The sequence below is a fragment of the Nematostella vectensis genome, chromosome 2 (genome assembly GCF_932526225.1).
Source record: "Nematostella vectensis chromosome 2, jaNemVect1.1, whole genome shotgun sequence".
NCBI classification, from domain to species: domain Eukaryota; kingdom Metazoa; phylum Cnidaria; class Anthozoa; order Actiniaria; family Edwardsiidae; genus Nematostella; species Nematostella vectensis.
The window spans coordinates 4169134-4190260 of NC_064035.1; the positions used below are offsets into that span (position 1 = coordinate 4169134).

The 21127-nt window shown below is 39.3% G+C and overlaps 1 protein-coding gene across 3 annotated transcripts; it reads left to right on the forward strand.

The window, feature by feature from the left end:
* The first annotated feature begins 307 nt into the window (after nucleotides 1–307).
* LOC116619525 (centrosomal protein of 128 kDa) lies at nucleotides 308–21080 on the forward strand. Of its 3 annotated transcripts, none has more exons than XM_032384387.2 (46): nucleotides 308–510; nucleotides 3107–3424; nucleotides 3744–3836; nucleotides 4199–4267; nucleotides 4338–4417; nucleotides 4834–4926; nucleotides 5206–5275; nucleotides 5365–5451; nucleotides 5961–6026; nucleotides 6381–6458; nucleotides 6737–6795; nucleotides 7514–7631; nucleotides 7711–7785; nucleotides 8320–8529; nucleotides 8673–9220; nucleotides 9782–9839; nucleotides 9902–9971; nucleotides 10622–10665; nucleotides 10788–10835; nucleotides 11056–11127; nucleotides 11559–11630; nucleotides 11992–12039; nucleotides 12277–12330; nucleotides 12714–12788; nucleotides 12981–13067; nucleotides 13422–13481; nucleotides 13687–13773; nucleotides 13885–13982; nucleotides 14311–14377; nucleotides 14476–14504; nucleotides 14801–14870; nucleotides 15169–15246; nucleotides 15891–15950; nucleotides 16483–16578; nucleotides 16647–16743; nucleotides 16836–16885; nucleotides 17301–17336; nucleotides 17745–17822; nucleotides 18360–18403; nucleotides 18487–18556; nucleotides 18895–18939; nucleotides 19049–19125; nucleotides 19231–19307; nucleotides 19563–19656; nucleotides 20110–20143; nucleotides 20525–21080. In XM_032384387.2, exons 2-46 carry the CDS (start codon nucleotides 3143–3145, stop codon nucleotides 20543–20545), a joined length of 3924 nt encoding a protein of 1307 aa, XP_032240278.2. In that variant the 5' UTR covers nucleotides 308–510; nucleotides 3107–3142; the 3' UTR covers nucleotides 20546–21080. The 3 variants fall into 3 exon arrangements, with proteins under 3 accessions (XP_032240278.2, XP_032240280.2, XP_032240279.2); XM_032384389.2 differs by having other exon boundaries at nucleotides 309–510; nucleotides 19563–19668; XM_032384388.2 differs by having other exon boundaries at nucleotides 309–510; nucleotides 4837–4926.
* Nucleotides 21081–21127: the final 47 nt, after the last annotated feature.

Here is a 21127-nt window from a genome sequence, read left to right on the forward strand (position 1 = left end):
ATGCGACAACTGCTAACCTAGAATTACTTTACTTACATAGTTATATATCAAAATATATCCTTTGTCGACTTTTTTACAATGTACACAATACTTAGCAAAGACATTCCACAAGGACCACTGGATCAAAGCTCCATTATATAAGCCTAAAGCTCTTTGGGTACTTATTAATGTTAAAAACATGGATATTATTGTTATTAGTAACTTAACATCCCCATACTACGCTTTTTTTGCATTGTAGCGCGTGCCTGTGACGGCGCGAGCGACTGTCCGCGGATCTTATTTCCTGTCATGCGCAGTGGCTCACGGATCGAATATTTGCGCGGCACATTTTAATTTGTAGTCAGGGATTGTTGTAACGGCAAAAACATGTAAATGTTTCTTGGATATATGGGATCGATCTACTGTATGAAAATACCACTGGCATATTGATAGAGGGTCAAATACTATATGGTGTTTGATACCATCGCTAATCTGTTGGGATTTTATCGGTTTTGAGCGTGGAAGTACAAGGTAACCGTTCTTACTGTAACCCACTCACATTACAACCGAAATTTGCATGTTGACATTATTCGAAGCAGTTGATGCGAATCTAAAGGTTACGGAGAACATTTCCTTTGACATACGTGTTTGATAAATACTAATGAACATGCACCTAATTCACCATAACTCAATTTATTTTGTATCTGCAAAAAGTTTGATGGAATTAAACGTAGTTTTGCACGTGTAGACTTGTTTACAAGGTTGTCGAATTCAATAGAAACCCGTAACCCTAACTGTTTATATCTGTGTCTTTTGAATGCAAGATCGCTTTCAAACGTTGTTGTTGTAATAATCGTGTCATTTTGTCTCACTTCCTCGTCGTCTCATTTAATATTAGCTTGATCATGTTCTTGATCGATATAAACTCATCCAAGAGTTCAAATAAAAATATGATCAAATGTTCGATTAGGACAAAGCCTTACACCAACCTTATCCGCCTTAAAGTTTCGGACAACCCAGGGATTATAGATTCATTAAACTGTGAATTCCAATGATTAAATTATTCCTGAGTACAGATTTATAAAGTTTGGGTGCAAATCTTGAGTCAAACAACGCATGTAAATAATATGTATTGCATTGGTAAACGTCCGGCCTTACACACGAAACCTAAAAAAAATTCACAGGTCATCTATGGTATTTATCTCTTACTTGCTAAGTAATCTCATTTAGTTCGTTTTATGTTTCTGCTTCGTTTGAGAAAGATATCGAGTTTCCCTCTTCTAGATAATCCTTGAATCCTAGGAGATGATGAAGAAGCGTCGGTTTATTGTTGACACACGGCGGTGCAAACCGACAATAGAACACTGTTCCTTAGTAGGCATTTTGCTTCACGCTAATATAAAACAAAAATGTGTTGCTTCTATTCAAAGCGGAACACACTTATAAGTTTTTTTCCTTCATCGCACTCTATTCTCCTGAAACATCTATTTCTAACAGATTTCATTAATATTTGATACGTAAATAGTTCAATTTTCGATAGTAGAATTTTGTTAAAGTTTATCATCAGCTTATTTTCTCCTGGCACCCCTTAGGGTCTGTTTGTGCAAAATTTAGCACTAATTAAGCCCTATTACAAAATTTCATGCATGAAGAATGAGCTTTCAAAAAAGTTTATATTTAGAATATAGTAAGTGCATGATAAAGTGACCGAATTAGATGACCAATTCTTTGTATTATATGGTCAATGTAAAGCACCAAAAAACTGGCATTCGACTCTGCCAAATTCCCGTCTTTAATAAGACTTCTTCAGGGCAGACTGAAGAAGGTCAATCTATGAATATATACATATATATATATATCTTGGTTTGTAGGGAAAAAAAAACGCGAACTACACCTATGTATTGAGGACTGTTATGTGAACGCCTGCACTCACGCATTATATATATATATATATATATATATATATATATATATATATATATATATATATATATATATATATTATTTTTTTTTTAACAGAATGCTGTAAAGTGCATAGTCCTGGTTTTCAATTATTTTAACCCCAACCTTAAACAATATTTGCTTGGTTTTGTTTCTCTTTTGTCATATTACCCACAGGAAGCAGTTATGCTAATTGAATTATGTTTTCACCCAGACATATAGTAGCTAATTCAGTAAGAGTTTGGCCTTAGTAAGTTTTATATCAATATCTTTTCATATTTGCTTAACATAAAATTAATTATTTTATACTACTATTTGTTAATCAGGTAGTTTGTATTTCATTTTATTTGAAAATATTGTTACCCTGTTCAAAATTTCATATATAAGTAAAGATATTCATGCATTAGTAATTACCTAACACATAGTCAGAGCAGAATAAATTTCTAAGGTTAAAGATATTGTGAACCGGTACATCCCTCAGGTTTGGTTCTATCTTTTAGAATTATCAGGTTTTTGAATGCTCTATATTTTTCTGTTCACCCTATTATGTGAAAAATATATACAATATCCAAATCCTGCTTATCAGCTTCACCAAAACAGGAACATATTATTACTACATTATATCCCCACAAGCTAAAAAAATATTGCAAAATTTCCACTTTGTGTTTACTTTTTTGTGAGATTATCAACAAGTACTGGACCTAATGTCGGTACTTCTTGTTTGAGATATCTCTTTTAGACTAAACTAAATAATTGGTTTAGTAAGTTATTGGTGATTATCATCTTTTTAATTTTGTGACATTATATATAAAATCAAAATTTTAGATAATTTTATTAGAAAGAGTTGTTGAGATGGAAAGCTTTGAGGATAATTTTTGAGAATAATTACAGAGCTTAGATGATCACTCTCTTGTTGTACCTCACAAAAATCCTTGTTTATTATAGAACTCATTATAGCACTCAAGAAAAGTGTTCTAAAGTGTTTTGTGAGAGATCACCAAATGATGAAAAAAAAAAGGTTTTGATCTTTACAGTAACTTATATGCAGGCATTTATAAATAGTAAATGATACTAAATATATTAAAGTATATAATGTTTTGACTATTTCTTATATTTGTGATCATTCAAAGGTTATGAATCTTGGTTCTGTAGAATGTACATTTTATTGAGTAATTTCTCCCTAAAGGTATCGTTAAAGGTGATTTGAATGCATCTTTGATGGATGGCAAGCACAGGGCCGTGGGATGAGTCAGAAAGCTCAGGCAGTCGGCCAGGAACAAGGTTACCACCTCGGCGAAGCACCCTGCGAGTTAGCCACTTGCGAGACACACCATCTCAGCGAAGAGCCAGAAACTCTGCGCCAATGATGGCTAACAGTGTTGTTGATAAGGTGGATGATTTGGCAGCGTCGTTGCAAGCCACCAGTGAGGTGCTGTCTACGGCAGACCGTATGCTGGAACATTACAGAGACCTTAATATTGAGCAGGATGATGAAATAAATAAGGTAAACTTCTGAAACAAAAACTGGTCAAGGTTTCCTTACTGCTTTCAGTTTGTTTGCTAATATATATATATAAATTATTCCGAAAAATAATTCATATGACAAATGCTTCCATGCAGAGCTGGATTACTGAGGTCAAGCCTAAAACAAATACAGTATCAACTCTGCCATTATCAATCTGTTGTTGATATTTGAATCTATTTGACACCTAATTAAAGGAAGTGTTGCATGCTTGATTAGAGGAATAGTTGTCAAAAGGATTTGAAGAAAACAAAGAAAAAGTCAGAATGAATGTAAACTTCAATGTTATTTGTCATCCTAGCTGAGAGCAGAGCTTGAAAAATCAGCTGACATGCTAAGAAGAGAAAGAATTGCAAGAAGAAGAAAGTTGCCTACCACACCATCAGAATCAATGGTAAGGCATCGTCTTTGGTTGGTAGTACACTTCTTTCAGTTCATGTTTATCATTATAAAAGCTTGTTTATGGCCATGCTTAAGATTGTAGCATGGTTTACAATTTCAGAAATATTTTCTCTATATATGGCATATAGATAGCTTGATTTCAATGATTTTACTAACTTACCCATCTTCAAGCAAAATGTGAGAAATAGGCTATCAGGGACATACTTAAAAAACATATACAGTGCATACAAATACAGGATGTACATTATTGTATTGTATACAAATATATTCATTTTTTACTGTAGCTTTCTCTGCTTAACTCATAACATTTGATAGATATAGTATAATTTTTGGAAATTCTTCATGTTATTTCAGTCAGAAGATGAGGCAAGACCAAGGAGAGGCCAAAACACAGTCCGATTCAGTGATGACATTAGGTCAGATGTAAGTAATCAACCAAACCCCCTTTTTTCATTGGACTACTTTGCAGATAAGATTTGAGATAATTTTTTAGGTGGATGAGTTGAAGCAAGTTTTGAGGGAAATAAAGAGTGAACAGAATCGACTGACAGGAGGACTGGATTTAGATAGCAGGTGACAAATCATTTGCCGATTTATAAATACTTGACCTATTTCTCTTTTCATGCAATTGAAACAGGTTGTTGTTCATTCCCTCCAGATCTCTACCTATACAACCCACCTTATACTAAAAATGTATACTAAAAACTTCCTATTCGTGAGATCATTTAAAATTTAACCTTTGAAAACTAGTCACCCTCCCTGCAGCTGAAGTGCTTTAAGAGATCGTAGATAAGAAATAGTCAAGTCAAAGGCATATAAAGGCACCTCAGGGAGCAGCCATACAACTCCTGTCTGACTACAAACACAGCCTTAAGTAGATCACAACTGTTTTTTGAAGGCTAGGAAAATCTGAGAATTGATCAGAGATTAGAATTGATATATTTTTTGTTGGTATCATGTAATTTGTTAATTTGCTGTCCCTGTTCTAGAAGATCTCTACCTAGACAACCTCCCTATGCAAGAGAACCCGAACCTAGACAACCTTCCTATTCAAGAGATCCTGATGAGGCACTGAGGGAGAGGTATGTTACTTGAATAGAGAGATTCTGACCACCCTTAGCTGCTAAGATGAAATTTTAGAACTAGCATACATACGCTAAATATGAATATAATGGATACCTACCAGGCAATTTCAATTGGAAATAGAAAATTAAGAAGAAATAAAGTTTAAGTGACTTGTTTGAAAACTGGTGTAAAAGTTAGTGGTAATTTTCCAAATTGCCAGCTTACTGTACCTGACCTCAATTGAAAGTCAAGCACTAATAACAGACAAACTAAAACTTTACTGTAATCTTCTGTAGAGAGAGACTCCTGAAAGAGTTGAGGGAAACAGAGGAGGCCAGCCGAAGACAAGCTGAAGTGCTGGTCAAGGTGATTTCTTATGCAAAATTCCCTTCTTTCAGTCACTGGTTTGTACCATAGTTAGTTAAAGAATCATGAAGACAAGTTTGGTTGTTTAGGGTCTAGATGCTGAGCGTGATGTTCTCCGTGAGAGTCAGCGGATGGCACATCAGAGAGAAGACGAGTTGGGGACACTGCGAGAGCAGGTAGGAAGGGTGTCCCTGCAGAAGCCTCCTGGTAGACTTCTAGGAGGCTTTTATCACCAATGGGACTAGACTATATTTATCCATGCATTTGTCTCTGTTGCTTCTGTGTATCTGTTGCCCAAAAATGACCCTGCAGTATCTTGTAATAAATGGCTCCCATAAATTTTCCATTTTGATATCTGCACTATGTATTAAGTTTAAGGGGCTAACACACCCATTTCTCAGGAGCCAACCAGAAATTCTTGAAATTACTAAATGCCTTTGTCATCTATGGCAGTTTCCATTAAAAATGTGATTGCTTCTGTGGCATCAGTCATAAATTGAGTCCAGCTAGCATGTGTGGTGGCTTGGGATGGGTAGGGTCAGAGGGGTTCATTAAAAAGAAAATTAATGTGATACCAAAGTCCTAGGCTTTCAGTTTTAGACCTAGCACATAACTAGGTCTAAAATGACTGTTAAAAATAGCAGATACTTGTTGTTATGCTAAAACATTGACATCCTTTTTTCAGTTACAAGCAGCTCAAAAATCCCAACAAGGTGAAATTGAGCAGAGATTGAAAGAAATCCAGCAAGAGGTATTCCATTACAACAATAGAAATGAATATGATGCACCTATTTCAAAAATGTTGTCAGTACAAACAGCAAATGTTCATTGGCAAATGGCAGTCCTATGGCAGTCTATGACTGTATTGGTCTTATTATATTTTGACTAAATGCAGGAGAATATGGATCAATCATATGATAATCTTTTTAAAGCCATTGATCTATCACTCTGGCGTCGCTGAGGAGTAATTAATTATAAACTAATAATTAGTACCATAAACACATTTCAGACTTGGAGCTGCCATTTGCTATTCCCATTGGCAACATTTTTAAAATAATGTATATGCATGTCTTTAAATTTAAGGACAACCTGATTTTTTTTCTAGATGAGAAGTGAGCGTGAAATGTGGGAGCGCAAGCAGCAAGAAGTTGGGGACTTGACTCATGAGCTGCGAAGTGTTAGGGTAGGTTATGGCATGCAGATCGTCATGGAGTGGGACAATGGGCCTCCATAGACAGCAGAAGCAAAAAAAGGGGGCACTTGGCATAGAAGTTAGCATTTGTATTCAGGTACAGGTGGTATTCATAACATAACTGTGATATTATTTTATTTCCCTTCCTGCTACATACTGTAGGTTTGCGCTTGGTTGTAAAGTAAGCTGTCGCAAACCAATGCAGGATGAAATGAGCATAGTCAAGTCGATTTGATTGTGTACAAATAAAAAAAATAATTGGTTTTCAGTCACTGCTTGGTGATGCTACAGAAAACAAGCTCAAGGAAGACCTCAGATCTCTTTCAAAGTGAGTTGTTAAAATTAGAACCTGTAAGAGTTGTACGCTTTAATAAATTCAGTGAGGTTACTATCAGCTTTTTTTTCAAATTGGGTGGTAACCAGGGGCTGTCTGTCATACATTCGATGATGGTTACTACAAATTCCAGTAAATTTGGAATAATACTAAGTACCATAGCTACTTATATGCATTTCGCTTGACATACTAACAGAATTAGAAGCAAAATCTGTTGTTGGGCGTTCTGAGTCGTTTTCAGCTTTTAGCTCGCCACCCAATTATGCTAATTTATGGTTTTTGGGATTTGTTTCGGTATATTTTCATTTGTCCTTTAAAAAGATTATCAAAAAATCTAGTTTTAAAAGGCAGGTATGCCCCTTCTAACATGGTATAGGAACAAAAACGTTTTGGCACTTGGTACAGATTTGTGTTTGTTCTAGAATCGCTAGTATTATTTTTATTGTAACCAGGTCTTGTTCATCACTCTGAACTTGCGCTTTTAGGTATAGGGTCAGGTTAACCAAAGGGTATTTCCCTCAAGTAAATCCATATCTGCGAAAGCTATGATGGAAAAGAAAAAAAATAAACTTAAATGCTGCGTATGGGGGTGGAAGAAGGGAAAAAAACGAGTATAGATAGGCGTCTCTTAGCTGCTACTTGCTACTTGCATGTTACTACTCTCCTGCTCGTCTATTTGTTTGACGTAACCTAGCCGGTGTTTTTGTCACAGTGAGCTTGAGATGGAGCGACAGGTGTTACAGGAGAGCCAACACGAGAAGCGCGTGTTATCTGCACGCGTGGACGACCTCGCGAGTCGACTCGAGCAGTCAGAACGAGAGCGAAAACAGGTATATCGTAACAACTGAAGGTGATCGTCTCTTGAAAAAAATAAAATAACATCCTGCATCAATCCGTTTTTCCTCTTAGATTGTCAATGAGCTTGATGTTGCTGTTAAAAAGCTAGACCAGGCGGACGGCGGCAAGACCGCCTTATCTCAACAGGTTCGTATTTATAGTAGACAGCTTGCAGTAAGACAGGCGAATCCTTGACAATTTGTTATGACGTTAGCCAAGCCGATCAGGGTACAAACAACGTCCTCTAACTTTACTAGCCAATCAGGGTGCGAACAACGTCCTCTTAAATTGACGAAAACTTTAATAGCCAATCAGGGTGCAAACAACGTATTATCTGATTGACATGAACTTTAATAGCCAATCAGGGTGCGAACAACGTATTATCTGATTGACATGAACTTTTTTAGCCAATCAGGGTGCAAACAACGTATTATCTGATTGACATGAACTTTACTAGCCAATCAGGGTGCAAACAACGTTCTATTTAATCTACATGAACTTTACTAGCCAATCAGCGAGACAGAAATTACCTCACTGCAGGACGAAAATCTATTGATTTGACATTTGTGTCAATCAGACTGATTCTTGCACTCTAATTGGCTAACTGTGTTAGCGGTAACGGTTGCGTGAGGAACCCTTTTAACGATATTCAAACAGTTTGTTTTGTTTCTGCGCCTGCAGGCGGAAGAAATGAGGCAGCGGTTGAGTCGCGCAGACCAAGACAAGACTGAGCTAAAGCGTCAGCTCGATGAGTACCAGGCCAAACTGCGTGATAACGAGGCTTCTCGGTCCAGGCTCCAGCAGCGGCTAGAAGCGTTACAGCGCGAAATGAGCGAGGGACAGGGTGACCGTCAGAGACTGCTGGAGCAACTAGATGTGCTAAGGAGCCAGGTGAGTCTTTATACGCGCTCATTGGTGAACAAGGAAGCTTGCCCCCACGAAAAGCCCTGACTTTCTTATTCTACTTCTAAAATTCCATTATTTCCTTGTGCATTGTAGAGGACAAGAATTTTTTTATTACCTTACTATTTTAGGTCACCAAAGCCGAGAGGGAGAAAGACGAAATCATGCAGCAAGTTTCCATGGTAACTCGCGGCACGTCCAGACGACAGTCTTTCGGCCCAGTCCAAAGCGGGGCGAACGGAACGCGTAGAGGTACAGTGACTGGAGCACCCGATGTAAGAGACCTACGCTTGAATCTAGATCGCATAGAAAGTGACCTTACCCGGAGAAGCGGCAGTCGAATGGATTATGACGACAGCCGGGGATTCGGCCGAGGAGATATCGATCGGTTAGAACTTAGCCAGAATCTCGCTTCACTCCGAGATGATATCGATCGTAAGGAAGAGCATCAAGAACGGCTAATAGAACAAATGCGAGACCTGTTAGATAAGTATGACCACAGCGAAGGGCAAAAGAAGCAACTGGCCGATGAGTTACAGAACGTAACAAAAAAACTGAAGGAGACAAGCTCCGAGTACGAAAGGCTTAGCGAGGAGCTAGGGGAACGAGAAAACCTACTTAAAGAGAGCGAAAAGAAAAGGAATGAGCTGAAAAACAAGGCTCTGAGTTCGCTGAAAGAGTAAGTGTCACTTAGTGGCTGTTAGAGTTCTGACTCGTACTCGGGTGTAGAAGAAAAGACTCGAAATAGCTGGAAAATTGGTTGCCCAAAGAATCATGAGAAGGTTCGACGCATTACCCAAGTTCCTTTGCGCGCTTTTCACCGGTCACGATCGTCTTCGGTAGAAAGCTCCCTTCCCAAGATCCTTTGTGCTCTTTTCCTTTCTTTTCAGTCATGCTCTTTTTCGCTAAAAGCTAAAAGCGCCTGTGTACGAGGCTAGTAAGAGCCAATGGCAGGGTGTGTTCTTTAGATGAACCATTTTTTGATCAGAAAAAAGTTATATAGGATCTTCATTAAGTGAGTGCTGTTTATTGTTTTGAGTTGCAGTATATTTGTTTGCTTGCGCGCATCTGCCCTAAAGTATCAAATATGTCACTGGCAATTTTACATTGGCTGATTCCTGATTAAGATATTAGCTATAGTGCATCATCGCCTGTAAAATGAGCCTGTATAAAATATTTATCCGCGCACCATACAGTATGAAAAATGTTTTGACTGATCCGAGCTCTTAAATTCCCCTAGATATCGTGTTAAGTGTAAGAAACTTGAGCGCGAAGCTGAGCAGGGGAAAGAAGCTATGGTGAGTAATTTAGTCTATTTTTGTTTTTTGTCTTCACTGCTTACTTATTGTAACATCATCAGGAACGCAACGAAAGGCTTGAGAAAGAGCTCCGGGAACTGCGTTCTCTTATGAACAGCGGTGCAGCTCCAGGTAAGCATGCGCAACACGCGTCTTCGCAGAGCTTGGTCCTATTTACATTTCCAAGCGCCATTTTGAAAGTAACCAAATAAGTGGCCAAATAATGGTTTAGAGGTCAAGGGCAACTCTCGCATCCAAGCAAAGGCTTGGTCAGCACATAGGTGTTTATATTAGTAGTTTGATAAGGTCACTCAATAAATTTTGCCTGGTGGCATTTATTAAAGAATGTCGATCAGTTCCAACTTTGTTATTACTGTTTGCACTTGAAAATACAATGGTATATTTTCAAGAAAGCATCCAAGGATAAAATCTGATACTTATATTTGATTGGGAATATTGCAGTTACTTGCTTGTACTAACCGATGGAAACGGATGCTAACTGTGATTGTCGGCGGGATTGGCCTTTTTAAACTAATATAGGGGTGAAAAGTTTCAAACGTTACCGTTTGCTGACAATTGACAGGCTTCATAATAATAATTATATCCTTTCCTAAAAAGAACAATTATAGAGGAAGTGCAATAGAAGAAGTCGATATATAGAAGGTAGAGTTCTTGTTTAAAGAAGAAAAATTCACTGAGTGATAATGGGGAGATGAGCAAAGATAATTAGTATGTGATTGTTCGGGAAAGCTAAGGGGCTTTTATTTTGGTTTGTTTTGAAGGTACCTCGTTCAGTTCCTCTAGGCGCGAGATGGATGATCTTATGGTGGGTATTGACGCATTTAAAACCAGAGCAAGAGAAAATTATTTTTGCCTATTGTTGAGTAGTGTAGAATCAATTGTCATTAAATGTTAAATTGTTATATTTTTTCCTATTAATTTCATCAGGATCAAAGACAGAGACTCCATGAGGAAGTTGCCACTAAAAATGCTGAGGTAGGTTTCCAGTCGTATTTGTCACTTGTGCCTTAGCAATAATTTTATCCCTATAAGAAATAATTTTTCTTTTTAACATTCATACTTTAACATTCATTCCCCCGCGCGGAAAAAGAAAGCTTTTCCCACACTCTCCGCGCGGAGCGGAGCCCGGCCTGGTTCCCCAATAAGGAGTATATTCCTATAGAACAAGTTGGTGACACTGGTATGTTTATCCTAGATCCGCGAACTTCAGGCTGTGCGGTACAACGGAGAAAGGGATATGACTGAGCTACGAAAACACATTGAAAAGGTACGACAAAATGACTGAGTTACGAAAACACGCCGAAAAGTCACGCCACGTCCGTTAATCCGAGTGGCGTTACAATGTTGTTCAGGCTTTGTGTGATATATCTAAACTTCCGTTTCGTAAAATATAGTTATCCCTGTATTTTTTTATACTTTAGAGGTGGAAATTAGCTGTTTTTGTTGTGGGATGGCTTGAACTTCGCCGTTATTGAACCGGATTGAGTTCCCATAAGGGTCTATTGGGTCTCAAAGGTCTTATGAGGGTGTATTGGGTCTCAAGGCCTATAATAACATGCGCCCCGCGAGTCAGATTCAGGGACTTACATTCTGTCTGTTCCCATGTATCCAATCTGAATAGCTATCCTGAATAAGTAATCGCAGTGCGCGCTGTATTCGGGAAGTTATATTTACTTTAGTCGTCTGGCTTGATTAAAGTTGGAAGCAGAGCTGAGGGTGTATCAGACGCAAGTGTCTTCCACGAACTTGGAAAAGATGAAGCTTGAGGAGGTAATTACCAAATGACTGGTGGGAGGTGGATCGAGATATTGAGTTAAATGACCGAAACATAGCATTGTTATGCTGGCTTTCCACTAGCAAAGGTAATGGAGAAAGAAAGAAATAAGCACTATCCGCTCGAAGAAGAAAGAAAATGCAAATTATTCCGTTCCTTCCTTCGCTTCCCACTCCTCCGATTGCGAAGATGTTCACATGCAAAGCAAGCATCTTACGTCTACGTTTCTTTTTCCTCCCCCTTCCCTTGTGAAAATAGAGCTTTAAAAAATATCATTAAAAAAGGAGCTCTTCTAGTTGGGCCGTCAAATTTTGAATAAAAGATGGATTGAATTGATTGGATGATTTTTTTCCGCAGGCACTTCAAGCGGCGAGGCAACAAACGCAGGAAGCGGAGAAATTTGAGGTAATGGTGTCTTTAGTGCTTTCGTATTAAACCTCCTAAATGACGTGCTGAGATGGCTTGTACTGAAGGTGACTTTCGGATGTATTGGCGCTTGGTATACATTTCTATTCCGATAAAAACTAGTATTTAGTATTTAGAAAAAAGAAAATGACTGTGTGTTATAACCACTTTGTAGTATTATGCGAATCTGACTCCCTCTGTCCGTACATTCTTAGAAAGTTTTTCATTTTTCTGCAGACGTCACAGAAGCGGCAAGAGGAACATCTGGGGGGAGTGGTTTCTGATCAAAAGGTGATTGTTGTAATCTGCTGTCTTGTAAGTTTAGACTTACCACGTGTTGGTCAACAAAAAGGGTACAAGAATATAAAAAAAATATATAAATACTCATTTTTCTATATCTGAGTATAATTTTACGACTTGTTTACCTGATGAAGGAGCATTGCTTAAACGTCGTAATATTATACTTAGTGATAGAAAATAATCATACATATATATTCGTAACGTTTATATTTGTGGGTGGTCATATGGTGTCGGCCTGACATTTTTCATGTTGGGCCCAATATTATTTTTTTACCAATCCGCCTTTAGTCTCTATCTAATGATTTCGTTGTTAACTATTAATACTTCATACTGATTTTGTTGTTGTTTTGATTGTGTTTTAAAAACACCTTTAGAAAGAAATAAAAGAACTTAGAACAAAGATGGCAAGAATGATCGCCAAACTTCAGCAAGAGGTTGAACAGAGACAGGTGAGTCTATAGAAAATGGTAAGAAAACATGCTTTGTTTGCTGGATGCAGCCATTCACAGAGTGCAAATGCACAGAGTGCAAATTTTAAAGGGGTCACACTTATAACCACATCTACTATAGAGCCTTTGACGTCCAAAATATCTGGAGAATGAAGTTGAGTTATATTTGCCAATTACTTGCCTCTGGGACAGGAAATCGAGGAGCGCTTTATGGAGTTGAGGGACCAGGACCGCCGAAGTCGAGAGGAAGGAGCTGCTCTCTACTCACAGCTACAACAGGTATTGTAAATTCAACCAGACAGCCAGATAGCCAATGAATCAGACTGCTCACAGCTACAACAGGTATTGTAAATTCAACCAGACAGCCAGATAGCCAATGAATCAGACTACTCACAGCTACAACAGGTATTGTAAATTCAACCAGACAGCCAGATAGCCAATGAATCAGACTGCCACATAAGCACAGGGAAAAAGACAAGCCAGCCAGTCAGTCAGTCAGTCAGTTAGGTAGACAGGAAGACAGACGGATAGAAAGATAGCCAAGGTAGACTGGCAGACAGGCGGACAGGCGGACGGACAGACAGACAGACAGACATACAGACAGTCAGCAATTTTTTTCTCTTCTGAATTCAGGAGCGTGATCAGCACACCGACGCACTCAGAGACCTGGAATCGCAAATCAAGTCTTTAACGGTATTTAGGATAGCCTGTCTCACTAACAGCTCTGACTTAAGTTTCTTATAGGATCGTGATTCTTAGTCTCTCTTCTGCACAACGTATTGCCAAACTGTTTTCCTATATTCTGTTCAATCAATCTTTAGTAGGATCTAAAATAAGAAAGACTGTGTTAAATCGAATCCGTTTTCCCTTATTAAAAAAGAACTCATTGTAAAACTAGGATGACAACGAGAAGACTTTACAGGATGTGAATAATAAAACAGAGAAAGAGAGATCAGGACTCGAAAACCAGCTTGCAGATTTGAAGGTATTGACCCCTCAGTTAAACCAATCACTCTGTTAGTTCACTCTTATGGCTAATAGTTTCCAACGAGAATGCCTTACCCAGGAAATCACTTTTCCATAACATCTCTTTCAGCTTCAACTTGCAGATGAAAAGTCGACCATCAAGGCATTGCGCAAACAGCAGGAGAACGAGCGTGATACTATCGAACGGCTCACATCTGATGTGAACAAGTAAGGTTTCACCAACAATGCATTTGTTTCCGCACGTTGAGAAATCAAACAACGCCTTCTAACGTATTGTAACGCAAATTATGTGATGTCATGGTCATGTGATACCTTAATCATGTGATGTTGTGGTCATGTGATACATTTATCATGTGATGCTTTGATCATATGATTTTGTGGACAATGTGATACATTTATCTTGTGATGTCATAGGCATATGATACCATGGTGATGTAAAACCGTGGTCATGTGACGCTGCAATCACGTGAGACCGTTACAGCGCCGTGGCGTGAGAAGTTGATGTCAGTTAAGAAAACATTTTTCTCTTTTGTAGTTTGACCGAAGACAACGCGCGCCTGCGTAAGCGATGTGAAAACCTGAAGGAGGAGCATGACGCTACGGTGAGAAACGCATAGTATTTTTAGTTTTTTTTTCATCCTTTCATTACGAAAGCACGATTAGCTGTTCTAAACTCGTTTACCTTAAACCCTTTTTTTAGAAAGAAAAGATGGAGATGACTCAGATGAGGTATTTACAGACATATCGTAATTATTCGAATTAGCGGGACGCTTATTTAATTTGTCGGGTCTTTGGGCTTTGGGGGCGGAGGGGGGTTATTGGAAAGGGGGCGGTTATTAGGAAGGAGGTGCTTATCTCATTTCGACAAAAAAAATGCAAGCTTCGAATCGATTGCAAAGAAGCTTTATTTACGACTAACTGAAACGACAGTAGAAATGTTGTTAGACTTAATACGGTGCATTCACGCTTGACAATGCCATGTCTTGCTCTCATCGTCTCATGAACGTTTATGTCTTTCTCTTCAGGGTGAGCCAGCTAGAGGAATCTCTACGTAGAAGCCAGTACGCTCTGGAAAAAGCGGCCGAAGAAAATCAGGTAAGATTCGCAATAGCCTGGGTTCTAGAGCTTATCGCACCACTGAAAACCCGAAATCGCAGCGAACGACTGCCGACGACAGTTCGTGACTTGCCGCTCGGCCAATTATTTGGAGCCTGGGAGCAACTCGACCCTGTCATCCAGGGTAGACGCGTTATTATAACAAATGAACTGGCTACTAAGGGAACACATTTTCTTGCAAGAATTTTTCGCACCCTTCGAGTCCTTTATTCATTGCCAAGGTTATTTATGAGGCCGAGTATACTGATACGGTGGTTGTATGTAAACATGTTCACAGGTCGGGTGGCAGAAGATTGACGATAATCTCGACAAAATTGTGGATTATATTTGCAAGGAGTCAGACATTCCACTGCCTGTGAGTAGACAAAGCAAGCATGCAAGAAAACTTCTGTATTAATGGTACATTAATATCAAAGGCTTATTATAAGGCTTATGCCTTATTTTGATACTGCTACTATGATACGCGCGCTATCATTACTTGATTAGCCGACCCCCACAGAAACAACGCAACACTTAGCGATGGAAAACTTTCCCAAAAAAGGTTGTATAATAAAAATCTTATGGACCTCGTTTACTTTGGCCGTACGAGAACTTATGAAGCCTTTTATGGTCTGCGAGTTTAGCTTGGATGACAAATTATCGGGTTCATATATGTGTTCCCATATACCGTCCGAGCACTAGGGTCAATTAGAGGTAGTCCTAATAGCCAGGTTACGACCAGGTAGTCCTAATAGCCAGGTTACGACCAGGTAGTCCTAATAGCCAGGTTGGACCAGGTAGTCCTAATAGCCAGGTTACGACCAGGTAGTCCTAATAGCCAGGTTACGACCAGGTAGTCCTAATAGCCAGGTTACGATCAGGTAGTCCTAATAGCCAGGTTGGACCAGGTGGTCCTAATAGCCAGGTTACGACCAGGTAGTCCTTATAGCCAGGTTGGACCAGGTAGTCCTAATAGCCAGGTTACGACCAGTTTCTAACGCTGTGTAATTTGCGTGGCAGTCTTTGCTCGGAAGTGGAAGCGTTCGCCACGACTCGCAACAAGGAATTGCCGAAATGATTGTAAGTAGTGACGACAAATTATTCACAATGCATCAAGTAGAGTATATAAAATCAGTAAATATGAATGTATTTTCATATTGCTGAAATGAAGTGAGATAACTGGTTAAATGAAAGTTGATACAGTACTTGACCTGCTGGGCGACGAGCGAATAGATCCAACGTGTCGCTTACCCGCCCGCCCGCACATGTTCTACGCTTTTTCATACACTGCGTCCAGTATCGGATCGCCAAATATAGCCCCCGATGCGATAATGGATGCAATATAGAACAGATAGCATATTTCAATATAGAACAGATGGCATATTTTTTCGAGTTCGTGAAACGCGTTCGTCATATGGTACTTTTTGAGATATGGATCCAGAAAGTATTATATGTTGGTTCACTCTGAGCGCCTGACATATAGGGACTTGCATTTAGTGTATTCAGTGTTGGTTAACTGATGTGCTGGAGTGTTTTTGAATAATAACTGTATTTGTTACATAGCCACAGTTGAAAAATAGTATATATGGTTTGACCGGTGTTTTCACTAAAGGGTAAGCTACGATGGGTCAACGAAGAGCTCAAAGTACATCTGACATCGGAAAAGCGCGCCAGGGATCAACTCGAAGTTTCCAACAAGAGAATTCGAGTAAGTCTTTGTGGTTCCTTCATCCGAGCTCCTTCGTCGGGTTATTGATGTATGTGGTACTTATCTAGGAGCTGATTCGTAAAGGGGACGAGGAAAAACGGTACTTCTTATCAGAGCTAGACGAGCAAGCGACACTTTTGGATGATCTTGCTGCTCAAAAGAAAGGTAGCGACCACCTTGTACTGGGTCTCGCTTTATTGATGTGTGATTTGACCGTGTTTTATTTCTTTTTGATGTTAACATCCGCATTTTTTAAGGATTGGAGTCAAAGCATCGACAGAATACAGATAACATCAAGACTTTACAGGTAATTGATTTGGACGTGATAATGTGAAATAGTAGTGGGTGGATTGATGGCGATGACGATGATGGAGATAATGGTAATTGAGGCACTGTGCTGCTGCTTGACGATTGTGATGGCTTCGTCATAGTGACAGTGATCATGATATTGGTGGTGGCTGATCTTGTGGTGTTTGGCTGTTGTTGTTGTGGTGGTGTTAGTTGCTGTTGTTGTGGCGGTGTTTGTTGTGATGATGATATTTATGATAGTGATGGTGGTTTCGGGAGGGATGTGATAGTGATTAAGGTGCGTGTAAAGATGATGATAGTGATGGTGATGGCGCTGGTGGTAATCACGATTGTTTTATGGTAATTGTGATGATGGTGATGATGTTATGGTGATGATCTCGTAATATTAAAGTCGGTTATTATTTCCCCCACAGGACCGTATCCGCCAATTAACGAAACACTTAGAGGCTGTAAGTACCATAGATACATCCCTTTTCAATTATTGTTGTTATTGTTGTTGTTGTTAATATTATTAAATGCTTTGTGAATAAAGTATGTTTACTTTTCACCAATCGTTTCCCAAATCTTTCTGCTCCATCCACCTGTAAATATTATAGCAAAGCCCTTTTTCATGTGCCAAACTGATTAAACGCATTTTGCATTAAAACAAAAAATTCTGCAGTATCCTAGGTAGATGCTCTTATTACTAATATAACTCTATGAATTGAACTAAAAAATAAAACAATTGATGAAGTTGATAAAACTAGTCCCAAGTAAAGTCGAAGCTAGTTCGATGTTTAACACAAGGGCACGATTCCTTTCTTGGCAGTTGGTTAGTAACTTTGCTTTGAACCCGGCTTTTTTTTACGTTTTCACAGAGCACTAAAGCATTACACGCCGGTGCAGAAGCACTGGATGACAAGCAGCGTGTTATTGATGAGATTGATGAGCTCAAGGTAAACATTCGTGCAAGCTCAACGGTCAGCAGACTATACCACAAACCGCGAGAGCACGTACGCAACAGTCAGCGGACTATGCCACAAACCACGACAACACGTACGCAACAGTCAGCGGACTATGCCACAAACCACGACAACACGTACGCAACAGTCAGCGGACTATGCCACAAACCACGACAACACGTACGCAACAGTCAGCGGACTATGCCACAAACCACGACAACACGTACGCAACAGTCAGCGGACTATGCCACAAACCATGAGAACACGTACGCAACAGTCAGCGGACTATGCCACAAACCATGAGAACACGTACGCAACAGTCAGCGGACTATGCCACAAACCACGAGAACACGTACGCAACAGTCAGCGGACTATGCCATAAACCACGACAACACGTACGCAACAGTCAGCGGACTATGCCACAAACCACGACAACACGTACGCAACAGTAAGCGGACCATGAATCAAACCGAAAAACAAACGTGCGAAGCGGACTGTCAGACTAATTTCTCAAGTTTCTCTATCTCACAGGATGAAAAGCAAGAAAGGGACAAGATCCACGACCGATATGTCAAGTGAGTGTCAAATACTTTGTACTCATAGCTAAAGCTATTCGGTGTGTTATCACAGTGCCATCATTTGGTTTGGTTCTTTCCAGATATAAAGAGAAGGTTGGCAGTCTGAGAAGGGAACTCCACGGAGCCAAAACGATCGCCGATGACTTCAAGGTATTTTCCATTATACAGTGTATTGAACTCATTTTTTTTTCCATTGGCTGCTGAGAGCGAGTACCTATTTTAAGAATGTGTTATTCAAAAAAATATATCCTCAAGAAGGAATCATTTTAGAGGTCACCCTACAGCCCCGGAATTTCCGAAATTCCAAAAGTGTTTGTACGGAAAAAAATTGTTTCTTACCCCTGGAAATGGGTACTGGAAGATCCCCCTACCCCCTACACTAGGAAAGTAGATTGAAAGGGGTGCAGATTTTTCTGGAATCTCACAACGATGCAACCAGTAAGTCTAGGTCGGTTTTATTCCACTTACCACATTTTTTTTGTTTACAGCAAGAGAGTTTTGAAGCTGCAAACCTGTCTTCAAGATTACTAGAGGTTAGTCAGTTCACCTCCTAGAACACGGAGACAATGTGTCCTGCTGCAATCAACTCTTGCCTCGTTTATACGAATTCAATGTTGTCGATTAGTTGCTTTACATTCATAGAGTCTGGATCGTATTTCAAGTCCAAAAGCCAAACAACGCCGACTGCAGTTTCCAGACACTCCACCTACAAATATCAGGTTGATACGATCGACTGACTGACCGACCGACCGTGTGCTGTTGTTTATGCGCCCTTTATAGACTGAAGCTGATTATACAAATGATTTATCTTTTTTGTTTTGTAGACCAGCCACTAAATCCAGTCAGAATACGACTGACTGGTCTCCGACATCAGACGGCATGACATCCATAATGTCCGATTGTAAGTGCCTTTGACACTGACACATCCTACCTTGTAATTAATTATTTATTTATTGTTGTTGTTGTTAGTTTGCATATTTATTTATACAATAAACAATATTTAAGGCGAGTCCATTTCAGAGAAGGCTGATTTGAATTAAGGCCTGTTTCTAACCGAATACAATACTCTTGAACTGAATATGACATTGTTTGTCAGTCCTAACTCGTTATCGTGGTCGGTCATCAATTAAAATTCGTCATCATATCTTTTTTCTAGATTCGCCAAAGTCTGAGCGTAAAAGAGCAACACGGCCCTCATCGTCTAGAACGCCAGGTCACATGACCTACACCGATCTCGACTTCAAGGAGAGGTAACCGTACAAGTAAGTTTTTATTTTATTTTTATTTTTCTAACCCTTTTCAATAGTTTACACTCGTTGTCAGTCACCGTACACGCTGAACTTTTTGTTTACGAGTCACCAACTGTTTTTTGGCTGACGTCAATCATGACTTTTAAATTCTTCTAATTCTACATCAACATCAATTCTGCATCATCATGTCACAGCTTTAGATCGATCACAACGAAACACCATCTAAGTGGCTCGCCTTCCTAGCTACGGTTACCGAGAAAATACCGATAAACAAAGCCAGCAATTGGAAAAGTTTGAATTGTTTCTTAGCTTTGCGCTGTTGTTGATTTAGTGTGTGCGTGCGTGTGTGTGTGTGTGCGTGCGTGCGTGCGTGTGTGTGTGACTGAAAACGAGTGTTACAGATAAAAAGATATCAGATTTTCATTAGATTTGTTTTTTCGTTGTTGTTACCAGATTCTTGGCAATGGACAGGGACAAATTCGCCGTGGTAAGTGACGCATGCATGCCGGGGAACTGTCAAGCAATGCAATTCATGACAACATCACTGTTACTTGGTCGCTGGCTTTGCTCGGAGAGGTCTTACCCGCACATACATACGTCATCCTATATTGGTCCACTATTTTTTCTGTTTATTCTTTTATGCTAACTTGAATTGTCCTTTTTAACGTCAGAAAATCTGCTAAAAGATGTACAGTTTGAGTTTGTCCCAGCCACACAACCATACTAGCAGGGGTGACTTGACACATAAAACCCGGTTCTTCATATTTTCGCCTTACCTTGGGCGTGTCCAAGGCCAGAATAATTTCCCCTACCTTATAACTATTTTATAGAATGCTAGACTTTAACAAATAGTATGACTTGATTTCAGGCCGAAAATGACAAGGTTTAGCTACACCTGGTGAGCACTTGACAATCGCGTGATGAACACATGGCGAACACGTGATGAAAACATGGCGAACCCGTGATGGTCATGATTCGTTCTGGAAGTCCATCTCAAAGAACTTGCTCAGCCATAAGGCGAAAGATAATTTAATGTCTGGGAACTCATTAACACCATTTTGTACGATATTGCTAAACAAGAGTAAACTATCACCAATAGGTTTTTTATGATATTGTTATTATTATTATTATTGTCAAAAATTGTAATTTGCGTGAATGGTTTATATTCAAATGAAATGATTAGGTAACGTTTTCAATTTTACAAATTATTTACGTAATCCCTTCATCCGTACATGACTGACATCACTCTTAACATGTCGGCTACTTGTGTAGCTTGACCGTATTCTAGCTCTTGACGTTCTGTTTGGTATTCCTGTGGTTGGTTATGAGGCAAGAGAGGCTGGGGAGAGATTTCCTGTGACGCCTCGCCAACCACAGAAAACAATCAGATAGCATGAGACACTAATAAAAGAGTGAATACCCAACTGATTTAGAACATTCTCTTCTTTGCATCGAATACACATGGCTTCCA